At 41.8% G+C, this 15,426-nt stretch overlaps 1 protein-coding gene across 2 annotated transcripts; it reads right to left on the bottom strand.

Annotated features, from left to right (window-relative positions):
* Positions 1 to 10,387: 10,387 nt before the first annotated feature.
* ARF6 (ARF GTPase 6) lies at positions 10,388 to 14,913 on the bottom strand. Of its 2 annotated transcripts, none has more exons than XM_014854275.3 (2): positions 14,774 to 14,913; positions 10,388 to 14,076 (listed from the first exon to the last, which is right to left on the bottom strand). In XM_014854275.3, the coding sequence occupies exon 2, from the start codon at positions 13,734 to 13,736 to the stop codon at positions 13,209 to 13,211; it is 528 nt and encodes a 175-aa protein (XP_014709761.1). In that variant the 5' UTR covers positions 13,737 to 14,076; positions 14,774 to 14,913; the 3' UTR covers positions 10,388 to 13,208. The 2 variants fall into 2 exon arrangements, with proteins under 2 accessions (XP_014709761.1, XP_070360409.1); XM_070504308.1 differs by lacking the exon at positions 14,774 to 14,913 and adding an exon at positions 14,156 to 14,294.
* Between the last annotated feature and the right edge of the window lie 513 nt (positions 14,914 to 15,426).

Here is a 15,426-nt window from a genome sequence, read left to right as displayed (position 1 = left end):
CCGCTTGGCAAGCCATGCTGTGGCAGGTGTCCCACATATAAAGTAGAGGAAGACGGGCACGGATGATAGCTCAGGGCCAGTCTTCCTCAGCAAAAGAGGAGGATTGGCAGCAGATGTTAGCTCAGGGCTGATCTTCCTCAAAAAAAAAAAGTTCGAATCATAAAGATAAGCAATCAAGCACAGAAGGCTAAGAATTTTTCATGTAATAGTACCAGTGTTTACTTTAAGATACGTACCTATTTTGACCTTCTTGTAGAGTTTCAAAAATAAGCCATAATGCAATGTGTTCATTTCAGTTATGGGCTCAATGTTCCTAAGAAGCAATTCGTGGCTTGGGAGTAAACTCAAGGGTATCAATAGAAAGAAATACGATGTGACAATAGCTACCAGCGTCCCAGGTTTGTCCTCTTAAGTCCATAAATGAGTCATCACTTATTAACCTCAAAAATCTTGTGTTAAAACCTGGTTAAGAATCACTATTGGTTACCTAGAGCTAAATATACATACAAAGATACTGACGTATAGCCATATTACCAAATCACTAAATATTTTCCTAGTTTGAAATATATAACTACTGCTTTTAATATCCCTGTAATTCTTCTAAATATTTTCCAAAGAATGAAGAATCCCAAATATGAATATTAAAAGATTTCTAAAACAAAACTAAAAACAAACACTTCTATTTTTAATTTACTGATCGAAAGCAAGAAGATTTTTAAAATAATTCAACATTAAGCTCTCAAAGTTAAGGCCTCAGAAAAAGGAAAGTTATGGTTCGTAGGCACTGACTCATTTCCTTAGATGATTCAACCTCCTGGCTTCGACACTGCCTTGCCCTCCCCTCCCCCTTCCAATTTTAATTCAGTACAGGGGGAAATAAGCCTCTGGTACTAGAGAGCTAGATTTCCTGTGCTACCACATCATAATCTTTTAAATAAACTATGTCTTTCTACTAGTTTCTATACACTTTTGGTATTGAAGTCCTATTATGTAATTCAATTAACAGCAGATCAAACTGAAACATGCTACATGGATTTTTCTAAAAGTTATTGAAAAAATTCAGGGATTTTTTTTTTTCCACCTCTTAAAAATGAACAGTCAGACTGTCACTGGTACAAAGATGATTTCATTAAAATGTGTATTTTTCTGCCACCCTGCACAAACTTATGAAAATAAGTCTGTGCTTCATCTTGTTTTCCCTCGTATTCTTTAAATACTTACATACCCCAAATGTTGAGTTCCTTAAGAATAAGTTCATGAGTTTACCTAATACAAAGTTGAGACCCATGAAGACACAAGAAGGGAAATAAACGCGAATATGCCAAAGGCACGTCTACACACGCCCATTAACTCCTGGCCAAATGCACAACAGAAACAGAATACATCTGGCTCCTCCTCTCCAAGTGAGGGCAAGACAAGATCTAGCCAGCTATCAGGAGTCCAGAAATCATGTGTACTCATGCTGCTGTTGACAAAGGGCAACTTGCAAACCATCCCCTCATCCAGAGGTAAGGTTCAAACTAACCTGATGGCACTTATCTGACATGGGATAGGAGAGAGGAAGCCCTCCTCCACCTCACCACGTGCCCCACCCCACCCCAGAGCCTGTCTCACCCAGGCCCTCAGGCGCTCGTGGGTACGGAAAGAAGAATGCTTGGGAGTTCTTTAAAATCACCAGCTCTTTTGCGTCATTGGAGGTGAAGCACCTTCTTCACACATTTCAAATAAGTCCCTGCCCCTCCGAAATGTTACTTTGTCTCCAAGAGCACACACCAGCACCTGATAAATCGGATTGATGACAGACACATCTGCTGGATCGCAGCCACCATGTCTTACTGGATTTGATGTTAAAAACGCGTTTATATATATACACACACACACACATTGCAGTTTGTTAGAACCCTTGCTCTCTAAAGGCTATTGCTTTGGAGTCAACAAGACTTGGGTTTGAATATGAGCTGTCCCATTTAAGGGCTGTGGTCCCCTGGACAAATTACTTAAATTTTTGCCCATTGTTTCTTATCTGTAAAATGGGAGGTAATATCACCTATTTTCCTACTCTGTTATGAGGATTACATGTAAAGCCCGTAGCACACTAGCAGCCACCCAATAATTATTCAATAACGTGTACTATTATTTAGTTCTGTACTCCATTTTGTTATCCGAAAGACTTTTCCCCTCTTACTCCTAAATCACTGTGGAAGAAAATATCCTAAAGTTCAAAACTGATGTTGACGGAGAGTATGAAACCTCAGTTTGCAAATCTTAAGAGAAGTTTCATGGTAAATTGTTAACTCTCTATTTTAGTTAAATAGGGATTAAGTTAATTAGCATGATGCCTAGATATTAGAAATTCTCTTAAATTTCACTCCATGGCTATGGTGACTGATAAATACAAAGAAAGTCTGAGTCTAGTCTCAGCTCTGCCACTAACTGCTGTGATTTACTGGACAAGTCACACTTTCTCCATTTGTGAGATGGGGATGCACATCTACACCTGTAATTACAGTAGGACTAGAATTGCTCTGGCATGGTCGTCATAGGCACTTCCAAGAGGAGAGCCCTAACTATGCAAAAAGAGCAGCTTAAAGGAATTAAGATGAACATTTTTCCAATGGATTCTTTTTTTCAATTTTCCTTTACCTCTGGGAATCTGGTGGTAGGGAGCCCGTTCCTCATTCCCCAGTCCACCGACCACAATCAACAGCCACAATACTTATCTGAACAATGTTCTGAAAATTAAATGACCCTCTTATATTAAAGTATCTTGATAAACATTCACATGCATCTCCCTCCAACTATCAGACCCTTAACATCTATCACGCCTTCGTCTCCAGCTTTTTGGAATGCTTCTGTGAGCAGCTTCTCTTCTGCCTCCTGTGTCTTTCATTGCAAACTCATTTCTGACCACTTCACTCAAACTTAAGGAAGATCCCAATGACTTGCCAATGTCAATTCTAAAGATGTCATTTGGGGTTTCAACCTTCTTGAGCTCCCTATGGGATACGACATCATTGATATTCTCTCCATTTCTTCTCAGTCTTCTCTGTTAACACCTCTCATTCTACCCACCCCGTAAACTTTGCTGTTCCCCAGGGAGGTGTTCCATCCCTGCCCTTTATTCTTCTCACTCCCAGGAAATCTCACTAGCATCTATGGTTTCAAAAGCCATTTACAAGCTAACTCCTAAACCTCTATCTGTAGACTAGATGTCTCTTGTCCTATCTACTGGATATCTCCGTAAAGATGTCCATGCCATAGGCACCTAAAACTTGCTGTCAAAACTGGGCGTGTAATCTCTCTCTTCCCCTTAAACAGATGGAAAGTACTAAACCTCACTTTGCAAATCTTTTCTTTTCTCTTATACCTCTATAAATGTAATCTTCATTAGCAGTCACTCAAGCCGACTTTTCCTCTTGTTCCCTCTCATTCAGTTGGCCAAAACTTGGTGATTCTGCATCTAAAATAGGGTTTCCAAAACTATAGTCCTTGGAACTGTTGTTCCATAGGATAGTGATGGGTATTTGTTTTAAGAAATATATATTAGAGTTCCGTGATCAAATGAGTTTGGGAAATGCAGGGTTAAAGCAGGACTTCGAAGAACCTTCCATCTACTGCTAATGCATCTCATGCATCCCACGTACTGATGTAATATAAGCATTTCCCAAATAGCTTGGAAGACTTTTTTCCGAGGATTATCTTCTAGGATCAGTTTTCCACAGAACATACTTTGCGAAATGCCATTCAAGTATTTCTCAAACGTGTTCTCTCCTCTCTGCCACCAGAACCGTCGCTTCAGTTGGGAATTCTCTCTTACCTACTCTACGATAGGTTTCCTGCCTGGGGTCTTTACTCATTCTTTACACAGTAGTCGGTAAGCTCCCTAAAAATGTAAACCTCATGCAATTTTGTGCTTAAAAATCCCATGAAGTTTTTCCAGCACCCAAATTATAAAATCCAAAGCTCCTTAAAAAACCAAAGGCACTTTGTGATGCAGCCGCTGACCATCCTTCCATCTTCATCTGACACCCGTCCACGCTGCAAAGCTAGCTGTCAGTTCCTGGTGGTGCTGTGCTAACAGCTGGCTTTTGCACACAACTGTTTGCCGCCTAAAAGGCCATCCACCTCCTCTTTATCTGAGTAACTGCACTCATCCTTTACATTTACTTCAGATGGATTTCTTCTTCTAAAGCCTTCTGTTCTTCTCACTACCTCCCATTCCCCAGTCACAGGAAGGTGCCTCACTGGTATGCACTCAACGCACCGTCTCTTATAGCACCTTTGTAATTAGGTGTGTACACATCTCTATTTTTCAACTAGACTGTGAACTTCTTGAAGATTAAGGACATTTATTTATTCCTGCTAATGGGGCCTAGTACAGTGCCTGTAACCTAGTACATAAATGCTTGGTGAATACATGAATCGATATATGCATTATCTTTTAACCCTTTCAATATTCTTTCTTTCTGAAAACTCATTTAAATGTATAAAATATGTGTTTTATTCATGAAACTTTAGTTTGGGGCCTAGAAACATGTTGTCAAACTTCTTCTGTAAAGGGCCAGATAGTAAATGCTTTAAGGCTTTGTGGGCCATACGGTCTCTATCATCACTACTCAACTCTGCCGTTGCTGCACAAAAGCAGCCGTAGACAATACACAAATTAATGACCATGGTTATGTTCCAATAAAACTTTACTTACAACAACAGGCAGTGGGCCAGATTTGGCCCATAGACCACAGTTTGCCAATCTCTGGCCTAGAAAGTTTATCATATCCCAATGATCTTAACTGGTACCCTCCAGTGTAGTTACTGAAGTTGTAGGCATGGTATTAGGAGGAAATAACCACCCTCTAAGAATGAACCGTCCAGTATGATAGCCACTAACCACTTGTGGCTATTGAGCACTGGAATGTGGCTAGTCCGAATCGAGATGTGCTTTAAGTATAAAATATGCACTTGGATCTTGAAGATTTTGTATGAAATAAAGAATGTAAAATATCTCAATAGTTATTTTATACTGATGACACTGAAATAATAAATTTGATATATTGAGTTAACTAAAACATATTCTTAAAATTGTTTTCACCTGTTTCTTTTTACTTTTAAAAATGTGACCACTAAAATATTTAAAATTACATATGTGGTTTGCACTCATTTATATCAGACTGCACTGCTCTAAGACAGAATAATTACAAAAGAGAGCACGCCTAAGGGAGTCAACCTCTTTTCAAGATTGCAAACAAGATGCTTCTCCTGATTACCAAAGTGTCTCTATTCAAATCTGCTGTGTATCCTGGTTTCTTTCTATCAGTGGTGCTATCATTATCTTGTACATAAGAATTAGGAATCAAAATCCTTAATTTCTTCTCCCTCCACAAGTAATGTATGTCCACAATTTATTTCATCTCACTCGTGTCTCATTTTCTCTATGATATACTTGGTCCTCATTCTCTCACCTCAATTATTCACAGTCTCTTGAAAGGACTTCTTCCTTCCAGCCTCTCTCCATGATCCTGATACATGATTCTATACAAAGCTACTGGATTAATAGTCCTAAACATTGTGACTCTCTCCTGCTACATAAATATTTTAAAAATTCAATGACTCCCATTACACGCTAAACAAATCTACTTGGTCTAGCTTTTGAGGCCTAAAAATGTCATTTTCAACTTCCATTTTGAACCTTACTCCTCTCCTACCACTCAAGTCAGACATAGGATTGCAGGTAAGATATAGGCCACTCAGTTAAATTTGAATTTCAGATAAGTAATTTTTAGTACATAGTTTTAGAATATTGCTTGGGATACATGCACTAAAAATTAGTGTTTATGTGAAATTGAAATTGAACTGGGCATCCTGTATTTTTATTTGCTAAATCTGGCAACCCCAGTCAGACAAGCCTATTCTCTATCTTCCGAATACTACATATAGATTACCACCCTTGCACCTTTTGTTCACACATTTTATTTTTTTTTATGCTTTATTGTTTTTTTGGTGAGGAAGATTGGCCCTGAGCTAATATCTGTCGCCAATTTTCTTCTTTTGTTTTGTTCTCCCCAAAGCCCCAGTACATAGTTGTACATCCCAGTTGGAGGTCATTCTACTTCTATGTGGGATGCCGCCATAGCATGGCTTGACGAGCGTTGTGTAGGTCTGTGCCCAGGATCCAAACTGGTGAACCCTGGGCCACTGAAGCAGAGTGCGTGAACTTAACCACTCAGCCATGGGGCCAGACCCCTACTCACACATTTCAAGTGAGGTCATGCATGTAATACACTTAGAATAGTGTCTAGCACACAATAAGCATGCAGTACATAGTAATACTATCATTCCTCTGAACCTTTGGGTCCAACTCAACTCCCACTGGCCTTCTCTGGCCCACTCCGGCCCACGTATAATCTCTCTCCTCTGTCTAGAATTTGATAGAACACTTGACTGCTTGCTTTGAACATTCCATGTCTATGTCTTACTTCACCTAAAATTTCTACCTCATATAGACATTACCGACAAATAAAATAGGATTTTAAAATAAGGCATTTTGCACTTTACCAAAATTATCAACCTTTACTCTTAAGTCCTGGTGTAAACACCACAGTGCATGGTTAAAGCTCTCCAGCTGACCCTAGACTCGAGGCTCTTGCTGACAGGAGGACCTAGTGTTCTTTAAGCAAACCTCACCTACAGAATGTGAGCCGTAATGGGATCTGAAAAGCAAGAAATTCACTTCTTAAACAATATCTGAAATGTCAGTAGTTATGAATTTATCAACTAGAGACACAATACAAATTGTGCATTTTAAATTTTCTAAAACTTTTTTCTTCAATCAAAAGGAGCCTACATATAAACATGCAAATAATCAGCTTAGTGAAAACTTAACTTTTCGTATTTTTCATAATGATCTATAAAACTCACAATCTATCAAGTAGTCACATGTGATTTTTACAGGAAAAAAACTTCCTAAGCAGAGTCTAATAACCATGTCCTCCATTACACAGAAGACTCACATCATATAGGGACTCAAAATCTGTTGATGATCAAATAACAAAATTATGGGACCTCACTCGAGCTAAGTTTTTTGCAGGCAAACACACACACGAAATAGCAACTACACTACGAACCACTGGTTCCCTTCAGTCCCACTCACAGTGCAGTGCGGCCTACCTGAGTCCAGAGGCTGGCTCTACGCCTTTTATTCACATCTACCTCTCGAGCCTCAGTTTTCTCAAGTATGAAATGGAAGCCTCTTCTCTCAAGGTCGTTGTGAGGATTAAAGAATTAATATGCATGAACTGCTTAGAACAATGCCTGGCGCACAGGAAACATTCAAAAAACACTAACTTTGGCGCACGGGAAACATTCAAAAAACGCTAACTTACTATTCTTAGAATGTTTCCCAATTTAATCTCTTCAGGCGTAGCTCCAACCTAGGAGTTACTCACAAAACTAACTTTCAGAAACAAGAAGATAGGGAGAGAAAGCACTTTGGTTTGCCATTTTAGAAGAAACTCTAAAGATCCAAATCTCTGCTTCAACTCCCTTAACAAATTTGGTTTTTCCCTCTCACCTGCTGTGACCTTCTCAGGCCTGTCTATTCGGCTGTAATGGGACACAGCTTTCATGGTCATGAATAACCAGTTTCACATAGATCTCTCCATGTGTTTGTATTTCTTAAAGCCCATTTGTAAATGTTCTCCATAAAATTTACTCCCGTAACTCCTGCTGAATTATTTTGTTTAGTTTCTCATTTAAGACAGTTACAGATTCCACATCCTACTCTATAAGTAGTGTAGAACAACTCTCCTGGCAAGAAATAACTTAGGTGTGAAGTAAATTATTTTTTCTAGTTTATATTGGTTAGAGGAATAATACTAGAAGAAACCAAATATCATGCATCATATTAGTTTCCAAGTCAGTAACACTTCCTCTCACAAAGTGTCATAATATAAAACACTGGACTCAGGACTTGATTACAGTAACACCCACTGAATAAAAGCCAGAGTTCAATGATGTTACCTGAACCTGTTCCAAATGAACCTGGGTCATCCGGAGGAAAGGGCACTTTAACAGAGAAGCACATTTAACTTATATCCAAACACCAGTAAAACTACCATAAAAATAAGGGAAATGTTTTAAATGAAATGATTCACAAAATTTTAAATGTTAAAATTGAAACTGAAAAACTACTGATTTCACACATTTAAACTTACTTAGGGGAAAAAAAATGCAGGTTAGACTACTCATTAACAAGTCTCAAGGATCACTAAATGTTCAAGTATGGAAAATCACACGTGCCACTGTTTCCTAAAGTTTTGATTAGTCATTCATTCATTTAAAAATGTCTTTTACTTATTGCTGGATTTCCAGTATGTTTTGGTAATGTTGTAAAAATTGACCTTTAGACCTGGGGTCAGCAAACATTTTTCGTAAAGGGCGAAACAGTAAATATTTAAGGCTGTTCAGGCTAAATACTCTCTCTGTCACATATTCATGTTTTTTTCATCCAGTCTTTAAACATTCTTTAAAAATGCAGAAACTGTCCTTAGCTCAGTCCCAAACAGGCCTCAGCCAGACTTGCCCTTGGCCACAGCTCCCCCACCCCCGCTTTACACCACACATATTATCTTTCTGTTACTATGTCAATTCCACTGATTAATTTTTGCTCTTTCAAATATTTGCTCAAATGTCACCTTCTCAATGAGGCCTTCTCTGAACATGTTCCTACCTGTCCCCCTATACATATAACATACTATATCACCTGACACATTTTTATTTATCATCTGATCTGTCATCCCTCCCCAGCCCCCACCACCCCTGTAAGTTGCATGAAGGCAGATACTGTTTTTTTCACTGATGTCTCTCCTTCACCTGGAACACTGCCAAGCATACCCGTAGGCCTCAATAAATAACTCCACCCTCACACTTATAAAACAAATACTATGGAGGAAACACATATCCAAATGAAATAATCTGACAAGTGAAAAGGTATTCAAGGACAAGATTGACAATTTCTCGTTTTAAAATTGTTTCATGGAGTCACAAAACATTTTAAACAAAGGGGGGAATGCTCAAAATTAAAGCATTTTCTTACTATCCCACACAGTGAGGTTGTTTCTTACGGAATAATTCCCTGAAAGTTTACCATTACTTCAGCTCAGTCAATAACGAATTTCAATTGTCATTCCTAAACCCCTCTACAGACCTGTTTTCCCTCTTTGATCTCACCTGCACGGTACTCCCTGCCCATTCAACTCACTAATCTAGTCTGGCAACTTTAACGTTTAGCAAAGCAGGGAAAAGTTACTGTGCCTCTGCTATAGCTCCCTCTCCTAACATTCCCTTTTTATAAACTTCCTAATACTGTAATCTTTCCTACTTGCTTCTTTGCTATTTGACCATTCGATATAAACAAAGCAAAAAGCTAGATTCTATTGAATGTTATATTCCAAATACATTATGCTCAGTGATTAGTCAGACTTAAAAGTTATTTTCAATTGCTATACTATGTGGTTTTACAATTTTTACCTGTGAGGAAAGAGACAAGATTTGCCTTACCATAAGCCTGCTATACACTTGGCAAGGTACTGAGGATGTAACTTCAGAAACTTAGTAAGTTCCACCACCATTCAGCTTATGTCTACTATACATCTAAACTTACATTAAAACATAAAACCTCACTAAAGAGTAAAATATTTTCTACTGCTATCACTGATAAGTTGATACTTGATAGCCATTAAAAAATCACAGTACTAAATATATTAATAACATTAATGTGGGGGTTAAACCATACTGGAGATCACACTAAGACATTCTAAAATCAAACCACAAAAATTGCTGATACAAAAGGGAATGCTTACAAAGAAAGGAAATGTGTTTTAAGAACCCTTTTATCCAACAAGTTATTCCCCATCTACTGCTTTCTAAATGGCTACAATTCTGCCATTCTTATCAGACAAGGCCCTTCGGCTTCTAAAACACAAACTTCAAAATCCAAAAGTCAATTGTCAAGGGTTAAGACGACTCTGTAGGCCAATTCTCTTCGGATATAATTCTGTACTCCTAAAAACGCTAAGACTGTGATTTTGAAAAAACAGTGGCATAGTAAAAACTGCTATAGAAACTTAGTTTTTAAAAACCATTTTCAACTGTTTTTGTGTCCTAAGTTATCATAAAATCAGATCAAGTTTGGTGGAACTAAATCAGGGCAAAACCTCTTTATACAAGCAGCAGTACAAGAACCAAATTGATTCTCTTTTTTGTTCTCATAAAAGCTAGGTGACTCCCAAATTAAGCCACTTTATACGGTATATCCCTGGAGAAAAACATGGCCCAACACACCACATGTCCCACTTAATCTAGTTCAAACGAGTAACATAACGTGAGAAGCTGCGCTGTGTAATTCCTTTATTTTCTGCATATTAGTGCTTCACCAACACTACAACCATAAAGAGCACAATTCCAAGTACTGTACTTTTCAGTTTGGGGAGACCACAGTCTACAGACTCATTTACTCATATTAGACAAGATTGACCTCATTCAAAACTTACTGCAGTTTATAAATTCACATACACACAGAAATTGATGCAATTAAACAAAAACTTCAGGATCTTATTTTTTAAATTCTTAGATTATAACTTTTTCTGCAGGCTGTAATTACCTGCTCCATGATCACCAATAGTTATGGTTCAATTTAACTACATCAATTATCAACCTTTTTTATCCTTAAAGAAAATGTAAGTGAAAATTACAATTTCTAACCAAAAGGTTTAGGGTTTTCCAAACTTCAAATATTTGCTTCCCACCCCCCCACCACTTTCAGTTAGACATTTCAAATAAACTAAAAATAACTACATCTCACCTGCAACAATTAATAGCAATTACTTGATGTATAAAATTTTAACTATGCCCCCAGTTATTTTAAGACAAAAAAAATGGCTGTCTACCAACCTAACTGTCACGAGTTAGAAATTCTACATTTAAGAATTAACATGAGGGTTTCAAGTTTCCTCCAGTTTAGGCATTTATACCTTTGTGCTTGTCTTGTTTCTGGATGTTACTACAGCATTGATATTTGTATAACCCATGTTTATGTACCTTAAATGTAATCATTTAAAACACTAAGAATTAAATTTATGGTGGAGCTTTGGGAATTTCAAAGGCAACTAAACTGTTCTTATGTGTTCTTAGATGGCAACTAAACTGTTCTAAAATGTTCTTAGATGTGTCTATCAGCTTCTAGAGATATTCTACTAAAGTGAAACTGAGAACTTTATACTTCAGTTGCATTTTGAATTCAAAAATCCCTCTGCACCATCAGGAGCCTACAACATAGCACCTTTTCTCATCTGCTTTAAGTAAAATGTTTGTCAAGAGTTTTACTTTGAAGAGTTGACTTTTTGTAGCCTTATGCTTCTCATACATCTTTGGTAAAAGCTCCATTATACAATATGGCCAAAGCATGAAGGACCAATACTGTCCAACCAGATACCATGATATCCCGCTCAGTTTTAGTTTTCACACACCCTCATAAACAAAATCAACTCCACCTCTTCCTGCATACTGCTTTTGCAGTCTACATTTCTGAAATTCCCTAAGTTTAATTCCTTGAGGATCTCTAAAATTAATCCTTAAGGCTATATAAGAACCAGATGCTGCTCCCCAATTCTGTTACCAAGCATTAACATTTGGTTCAAAGTATTATCATAGTGGTCTCAATAATCTAGTTACTGGTCCTAACCAGCTAAGCAAGTAATCTCCTTAGGATCTGGATATCACCAGTGAGCACACTGCTTACCCTTGCAGAAAAATAAGTTTACATTCATCGTCATCTGTAGGTTCTTTCTCTTCCTCCCACTTCCCCTTTAATTGTCATTCCTCAAGTCTACACATCATTCATCCATCACATTTCCTTCATTAAAGGAGAAAGTGTATTATTGAACCAACAGGATATCTGACTTACTACTTGCATGAGTTAATCCTACAATCAAACAGAATTAAATACCCTTTTTATAAAACATCTCTTCCAGTGTTCTAATTAACGGAGATGTGGATCACTCATCTATAAAAAAGACTTCTACCTTCAGCTTTATCAGTTGCTGCAACGTGAAAACAGGAACGTGTATTTTTCCAACTAGGTAAAGGGTGCATATAATTTGAATTGTTAAATGCTTTATTAATGAACAAAGTAAACATTCTGGTAATTTTAAAACTATTGGTCTTAGACATTTGAAACATAGTAAAAGTATATATTCCAGTTTTGCCCAAAAGTCACTTAAGATATCTACAAATATTTCATGTGTGTGTGGCATACACCGTTATTGCTCCATTTCCTGGAAAGTGTCTATTTTTCAAGTTAAAAAAGAGGGAAAACACAGCAAAGTTGCTAACTTCGCAGTGAAAAAAATCTGTGTCCTCGACGAGTTACACTTTCATATTTTTATGCAGTGTAAGTTAGCTATGTAATGGGGAACTTGAGTTTTATCCCTACTCATGCATGACGTATGCTTCAGAATTTAATAGCTGACGTTTCAAAGAACTTATATTACCTGTTTGACACACTGATGTGCAACTGGAATATATTACAATGATATTACTCATTATTTGCCACTGTGGGCTAAGTTTACTATACTGGTCTTAGATATAAAAGGTCACATTCGAAATTACTAAGTTAAAGTTAGAACTCAGAAGGGAGGGAGAAAAGGCCTTAAATATAAAAGACAAACGGCAGTTTGATTAAGCAATAATTTTCAGTTTACTAGATGAAACAGACTTGCAACACAGTCTGCATGAATGCAAAATAAGCCATCTACAGCAGGTGATAAGAAAACTGGGCAAAAAGGAAAAAAAGCATACACTGGAAAAAAAGATTCTCTCGAAATAAAAAAATCAAACCATTATTATAAAGGACTTTACCAAGAACTGCTATATTTCCCCCATCCCATTTGCTGGAAGTCAACAGGAGCATCTAGCACTTTGTGTTCATGTCAAATGTCACATCAGAGCATTCTAACGCAAAGCGGAAAAGAAAAAAAAAAAAGAAAAAGAAACCAACAAAAAAGAAAACCCCTCACCCGCCCCCAAACCGTAGAACCGTAACTCCCGAGTTCGAATTGAAGAGAAGAGAAAGTGGCCATTGAAAGAGGTGACGGCGGCGATAATCCTATGAATGGTTCGCTCCTCTCCTTCCGGGGCCGGGTGGAGGACGCTCATTAGGATTTGTAGTTAGAGGTTAACCATGTGAGCCCCTCATAGAGTCCGTCCCCCGAGGTGGCACACGAGGGCTGCACATACCAGTTCCTGTCCCGAATCCGGGTCAGGCCCAGTTTCTCCTGGATCTCGTGGGGCTTCATGGCATCGGGCAGGTCCTGCTTGTTGGCGAAGATGAGGATGATGGCGTCCCGCATCTCCCGGTCGTTGATGATGCGGTGCAGCTCCTGGCGGGCCTCGTCGATGCGGTCGCGGTCGGCGCAGTCCACCACGAAGATCAGGCCCTGGGTCCCGGTGTAGTAGTGCCGCCAGAGCGGCCGGATCTTGTCCTGGCCGCCCACGTCCCACACGTTGAACTTGACGTTTTTGTAAGTCACCGTCTCCACGTTGAAGCCCACCGTGGGGATGGTGGTCACCGACTGGCCGAGCTTCAGCTTGTACAGGATGGTGGTCTTGCCGGCCGCGTCCAGGCCCAGCATGAGAATCCGCATCTCCTTGTTCCCGAAGATCTTGGACAGCACCTTCCCCATCGCGCCGGAGGAGCCGGGCCCGGGGGCATTCAGGGTCGCGGGCCTCGCCGACAAAGCCGCCCCGCGGGGCCGGAACCAGCCTGGGCGCGCGGCCTGCGTGGGCGCCTCGTGGGCAGGGCCGCCCGCTCACTCGGGCATCACCCGCCGGCGCCCGCTTCCTGCCGCGCGGCCGCCGCCCTGCCGAGGGGAGCGGGCGGGCCGGCCGGAACCGCCCTTCCGCGGCCCGAGCCCTGCGCCGCCGCCGCCGCCGCCGCCGCCGCCGCCCGGGGCCGGGTCACCGCCGCGCAGGCCACGCGAGGGGCAGGGCGCCGCGTCAGGGGCCGGGCGGACTCGGCGCTGCCTGCGGAGACACAGAGAGAGGGTTACGGCCGGCGCCGGCGAGCGCCGCGGCTGCGCCCGTCCAGCCGGGCCCGCGTTACCTCGGCCGCCGCCCCGAGCGCGGGCTCCTCCGGCCGCCACCTCCTCCGCCCAGCTCTGCCGCCGCCGCCGCCGGAAAAGGCGCCGAGGAAACCGCCTCACTTCCCCTCCCGACTGCGCATGCGCGGCGCGGGCCGGCCGTTCGGACGGGCGCGACCTCTGTCAGGAGAGCGGCCCGCGCGCCCGGCGTCATGGCGCCGCACGAGGGGCGGGGCTACGGCGGCTCGGAGGGGCGCGGGGGCGATGCGCCCGGCCCGCGAACCCCGGCCTCTGACCCGCGGTCCCAGCTTGCCGCCCTGGCTTCGCGTCCCCTGTCCGCTTCCCCTTCCGCGCTCTCCGCGTCCGCCCCTTCGAGCCGGAGGCGCGGATGCGCGGGAGGCGGGGCCGCTGCCACGACGGGCGCCCCTGGGCTGCTGGGCGGCCCGCCCTCGCGCCCCGACGCCCGGAGCCCGCGCGGGCTTTCCCTCCTTTGGGCGGCGTCTCGGGGGGCGCGTGGAGGCCGGGCTGGGCGCCCCCCGCGGTCTGCGTTACGGTGTGACCGGGGGACCCTCCGGGCCCGCGGCTGTCCGGGTGTGACGGCTTCCGCGTGCACACGCCGTCCCCGCCCGTCCGCCGCTCACCCTCGGAAGCCGGGCCCGGTGTCCGCGCCCGGCGCTCGGCTCGCGAGCTCGTGTCGGGCGCACCGCGCGTCCCGGGTGAGACGACCGCCGCTGGTGCGGGCTCCAGGGCTTTCTGGTGCAGACGCTCAGCGACCAAGGGCGGCTTAGGAGGAGGCGAAAGTTTGAAATAAGTGAACCAACGGGAGGGAAACAGGAAGTAGGGCTTTTTTTTTTTTTAGAGGAAGATGCTATAACAGCGTATGTTGGCATACTTTTTGTTTCACAATTTAGGAAGATCTGATAATGGTAGGGGAGTTAAAGAACTTGTATTGGTGGAATAATAGAAGCTTCAGCCTGAAGTGGGCTTCCTGAAGTTACTAGTGTTCTGTGATCTAGTTTACTTTCCGTCTGCCTTAAAACTGAAGGAAGGGTTTTAAGTCAGAAGATTGGGGCTCACAGTGTCACCCCTCCTTTTCACAGCTGTGAGTTTTTAAGTCTCGACCTTCGTAAACTTCGTTTTCTTGTACAGTCAGATGGATATGAATGAGAATAGTCATCGTGTATGGACTTTGTATTGGTAAACACTGAACTAAATACTTTAAATATGTTGTTCTAATCCACACAGCAACCACATGAGGTACTTTTGAGTACTGGTATTTTCGTAGAAGGAAACT

This window comes from Equus asinus, chromosome 2 (assembly GCF_041296235.1).
Source record: "Equus asinus isolate D_3611 breed Donkey chromosome 2, EquAss-T2T_v2, whole genome shotgun sequence".
NCBI classification, from domain to species: domain Eukaryota; kingdom Metazoa; phylum Chordata; class Mammalia; order Perissodactyla; family Equidae; genus Equus; species Equus asinus.
The sequence above is the reverse complement of the archived record's forward strand: the minus strand, read 5'-3'. Positions and strand labels throughout refer to the sequence as shown.